Genomic DNA, 5,000 nt, shown 5'->3' on the forward strand with positions numbered 1-5,000 from the left:
GATGATTATTCTCTTTTTGCTAAAATTAGGACATTGACTCATAATCGACCACATGAAAACAGTCCTCCACTGATTTGCGACAGTACTTGAAAAACAACTCTTCTGCCCTCATCAGTATGATATTTAAGTCCATTTTCATCGATAAACTGTAACACAAACGATAAATGTCGATCAACGTCAATAAGGCAGCTTTTAGTGATTACGACACTTTTGTCATTTACTAACAGGCCAGCCAAGTGAACCATCCAACCATTAAACGAACTTAGGAGCCTATATGGTTCCTGACGAAGTGGAGGTCTTGTGAGGACTTGATAAGGAAGAAAGGAAGAGAAACGCTGATAATTTGATTTTGCGACTATTTATGCGGGTATTGATTCACACAAAACCCCCTTTAAGCGGACACGGATCCTGACAAAAAAAAAACGTATTTACGCTGCAGGAAGAGATCGAATATAAACAATAAGCTTAAGTGTTTTCTTTCGAAAGTTTCCTCGAAACTCTTCAAAAAATCACGCGCAAGACAAGATCCGCAAATCATCCAGTCAATCAATGGAACAGGTAGAGCGGCTTTTTACTACGTAACGACAAGAATTTCGTGCCACATTTCCACCCAATAGGCGACAAAAACAACACGCACAAGTATGGCGACTTTCTCGCACGAATTTCCCCGCGAATAGAGCCAAGGACAAGCGTTTGCATCGCGCTATGACTAGGGGCCCCTCTACCGTCTGCGAATCACGTGATTGTCTATGTAATTCAGCAACTGTTGTGATTGTCACAAGCCTAATTCACAACTTAAAGACCGCTATAAAACTGAGAAAAGTTTAGCAAATCGCAATCGCATTAATTAATCTCACACGATGAAGCAATCCCTGTTTGCACTTACCTATGGATTGTATTGTACACTGACGAAACTTCTGAACATTTCATTAATTCATATTTGTATTCCTTTAAAACAGCTAGGCACACAAATACGTCGAATGAATACTTCATGTTCATGTCCACAACTGGTACATGAAATTCCCCTCCTAATGAAAAGAAAACGAAGAAGTGCATGAAACCAATACTACGTTTACTTTACTAACTATGAGTAAAGCTTTTCTCGAATGGAAATACTGGTAAATAGTAGCAGACGAATGAATATTTTGAAGGCCTTTCATCTGAAAGGTAACACGAATCAGCTTTCAAGCAAGTCGCACATGAGACAAACAAATTTACATGAGAGCCTTCCTTGCATCGTTGTTAAGAATTTCGCCACAGAGGGACTTTCCAATCTCACCATCTCTTTCCAGTTCTTTGGCGCGCTGTCTGCTTCGTTCCCTTTCAGCTTCCACAGAGGACAACTCAAGGTGTTGGCTGCTAATGATCTCAAACATTGTCAAAGCATCTTCATATGAAAATTCTCTCTTGAACGTTAATACAAGCCACCTATATATAAAAAAAAAAAAAGAAATTTGAAAATAATCAGACATAGTAGGTCAGCTTTCAAGCAAGTCGCACATGAGACAAACATGAGACATGCAAAAGCATTGGGGGAGGGGGTAGGATCAGTTTCTGACGAGTCGCATACATACATACATACATACATACATACATACTTAATTGACCTCTCCCCATAGGGGCTTTTCAGGGCCAACGAATCAACTGGCCCAACTGGCCGGAGGCAAACCAGTTGGCTACTTACAAGTGCACCTGGGAAGTTGAACCAGGGACTACCAGGAACAAATTCAACGAGTGGTCAGAGCGGGTCTTGAACCCGGGATCTCCGGATCTCAAGGCAAGCGCCCTAACCACTGGGCCACACTGCCTCCTTCATGGAGAAGTAGACTGGAAATAGATTTTTATATGGAGAAACAGAACATAATAAAAGTTAGCTTTAAATTTAAATTGAACGTAAATTTAGCATGAAATGCCTTTCTGAGAGAAATTATGAGAAGATAGAAGTAATCCTTGCACTTTTCAGGACAAGTTGATTTGATCCCGTTGACGCCGCCTGAATTTCTTAGGTTTCTATAAGAGATACTTCTATCGTCCGTCTCAAATCCGCACTTCAAATATCTAAATTATTTTCAGCTTCAGTCCCCTTATCAGCGCGCATAAACGCAGGCAAACATTTTAAAGGTTTAACTCTTTGACTAAATAACCCGGTTCAAAATATTAGAAGCTGACAAATTTAAGAGTTCATTTAACCCTCACTCGGGGATATAGTCACCAGAAGCTAGTTTAATGGGTGTAGCTTCCACCGTACCCTGGATGCCAGAGGTCTTCTCGCTCACTAGCGGCGAGGAGCGTCAAAGCGAAGTAGCGGTGGTCGGCGAGAGCAACAAGAAAAAAACCTCTGGCACCCAGGGTACTTCCACCGGCGACTCTCCCAAAGATCAGTGCTACAGCAATCGAATTCATTATCGGATGGTCGTGGGTTCGACTCCAGTGAAGGAGCACTCGGATTTCCCCGACTATCCCCGAGCCAACATCGATTAGTGAATATTCCTTCTCGGGGTTAACATTTAACATCTACTTCATTACAATATAAAGAGAATGACCCTTAAGGAAGCGCCAAGGTTCTTGATTGCCGTAGACTGCGAGTAGTCTCTAATTTCGACAATGGACTGTGGGGCGGGCGAAATTCACGCGCGACTCTTCGTGTATTTCGCCGGCCCAACAATCCATCGCCGAAAATTTCAGAGACCACTCGCAGTGGCAGTCTATGATTGCCGCGCACCTGTGAACAAATAGCATATCTCCCATTCCGTGTGTCTCAAAATGATTGTAAAGTTGTTCATCCAACTTATTCAGCAACACTCTCACCTGCTCTGGTGATGAACACAAAAAAATTCAATAACTTATCGTGTTAATATTTGAGGTCAAATCTCAACTTGTGATAGCCTCGTCAAATCGATTGGAGTGGCCAGACGCCAACTAGCGGCGTAGGTTAATTAAGTGTAGGTTAGCGAGCCGGAAAAACGAGACGAGGCTCACCAGCAATGTCGTGCTGTACTGACGCTAATCATGTCCAGGGCTGGCGACAAAATCCACTTACGACATGCGCATTTGTCGCATGTTCCGTCCCGCCGATGAAATAGGGAGCTTAAGGGTTCGTACGTTCTTTCTAAGCACAAACGATTTCCCCTGCTTTTTTGCAAGGAGCGAATTCCAGCCTTGCATTTGCTGTAGTGAATAATCACAAAATGATTTCGACTCAGAATTAAATTGGCCATTAGAAGTCGAAAATTTTCGTTTCTCAGTAACTTGATTTGTATCGCCTCCCACCAATGTGGCCCGGGTTCGATTCCCAGACTCGGCGTCATATGTGAGTTTGAGTTTGTTGGTTCTCTACTCTGCTCCAAGAGGTTTCTCTCCGGGTACTCCGGTTTTTCCTCTCCTCAAAACCAACATTTGATTTGATTTGCGTTAATTTGTTGACTTCAGTTTACAGTCCCCAATTATGCATACCCCATAGGGGCTTTTCAGAGCTAATGAAACACAACGAAATGACAGAACAGAACAACAACAACAACAACTCTTAAGAATCCCAGCTGGCCTTAGGCAAACCAGTTGGCTATTTATAAGTGCAGCTGGGAGGTTGAACCAGGGACTACCAGGATCAAATTCAAGGAGTGGTCAGAGCGGGTCTTGAACCCGAGATATCCGGATATCAAGGCAAGGACCCTAACCACTGGGCCACACTGCCTCCATGTAGTAACTCCACCGCTAAAAGACTAGCCACTTCAATAAAGTTCCTTTCCCTTTTTAAAATCATTTATGTTGCTACTGCCCTTTTATTAAGTGATCAGCGACCATAATTTTTTTCACCGAAACCAAAGCTAACGCTTCAGCCTTGCACAAGAAGGGGCCCTATACAGAGTTCGACCCACACGTTTTTACTAATTTGCCCTCATTGGACAACCAGTTTTGTTTTTTTTTTTTGGTTGCCCACGGTCTTTTTTCGGTTGCTCACCTTTTAAAGACCTATTGCCCAATAAAACTCAAAGCAAGATTTTAAATATGTCAATTTTGTGTAACATGTATGTAAAATGGGTTTGATAGACCAACGCGTCTCCCGCTATGTGTCCATGGGGTTGTACTAGCCTTCACAGTTTTTCTTTGACAAGCATATCTTTAAGCGATTTTCCTTTTCTGTAAGAGATCAAGGGAGATTCCTTGAATATCTCTCTGAGATTAGGCTGGTTTTGAATCAAATGCCACTTGTCTAGTTGAAATTGCGTGACAAAAGGTAGAATTTTCTTCTGCGCTTGTACGATATCAAAGTATCGTAGCGCATTTGGCCGTGCGAAAACTGGGTTCCATAGTAACAAACATTCTTTTCGCGCCGAGAACGATGGCGGCTACGAACATGTCAGGCTCCGGCCTCCTTCCAATCTGTTTTGAGGTTTGTACCAATATATTTTTAACAGAAAAATAAATGACAGCAAAGAGATTTAGGGCGCTTTCCATCATGCCAGACTATCAGGTCGGAGACCAGTAGAACTAACCAAGGAAAAATGGAACAACATTTTTCATCAAAAGTCAATATTCAACCGGACCAAAGCGTTTCATTTACGTTTCGACCGAAATTTCGGTTAGATCACAGTGAAGTGAGACTGGAAACGAGAATTTTTGTAAATGAAACGGCACGTTTCGGTCGGACCGGACCGACCGGTCATCAAAGAGGACCACCTCCAGAGGTGGTCCCAAATATTCCAGTCGAACCGAATCGAAACGGACCTTTCCATTTAACTTCAGCCCGAAATTTCCGGAAATTTTGGCACCCGTACCGCGTAGCGTTGTTATTTTTTTATCGCGTTTGCGGTGACTATGTTATATTACTAGTCACTTTGTTCGTTGCCAATCAAATCGTTCCGCAAAATATTAGTCGAACAAAAATTCTAAAAGCCCGATCGGGCAAGTCTTAGAGCTGTTTTACTTGCCCACGGATGTATTACGCTTGCCCCGGGTAATCGGGCAAGCCTTAGTGTCGAACAATGCTTAATAGACCTAAT

The 5,000-nt window shown here is 42.6% G+C and overlaps 1 protein-coding gene across 2 annotated transcripts in view; it reads right to left on the bottom strand.

The window, feature by feature from the left end:
- The window catches only part of LOC138042019 (TBC1 domain family member 15-like), a 23,820-nt gene that overhangs the window by 5,561 nt on the left and 13,259 nt on the right, over window positions 1-5,000 (bottom strand). Inside the window, exons 8-11 of one of the 2 annotated variants that reach the window (XM_068887747.1) lie at window positions 2,723-2,813; window positions 1,280-1,428; window positions 887-1,028; window positions 1-146 (exon numbers count right to left, since the gene is read on the bottom strand). The exon at window positions 1-146 is cut by the window's left edge and continues 1,920 nt beyond it. In XM_068887747.1, coding sequence (XP_068743848.1) covers window positions 26-146; window positions 887-1,028; window positions 1,280-1,428; window positions 2,723-2,813 — 503 coding nt within the window. In that variant the 3' untranslated portion in view covers window positions 1-25. The remainder of the gene's footprint in view (window positions 147-886; window positions 1,029-1,279; window positions 1,429-2,722; window positions 2,814-5,000) is intronic. The other variant, XM_068887746.1, reaches the window with a different exon arrangement.

Source organism: Montipora capricornis, chromosome 3 (assembly GCF_036669925.1).
Source record: "Montipora capricornis isolate CH-2021 chromosome 3, ASM3666992v2, whole genome shotgun sequence".
Taxonomy (NCBI): domain Eukaryota; kingdom Metazoa; phylum Cnidaria; class Anthozoa; order Scleractinia; family Acroporidae; genus Montipora; species Montipora capricornis.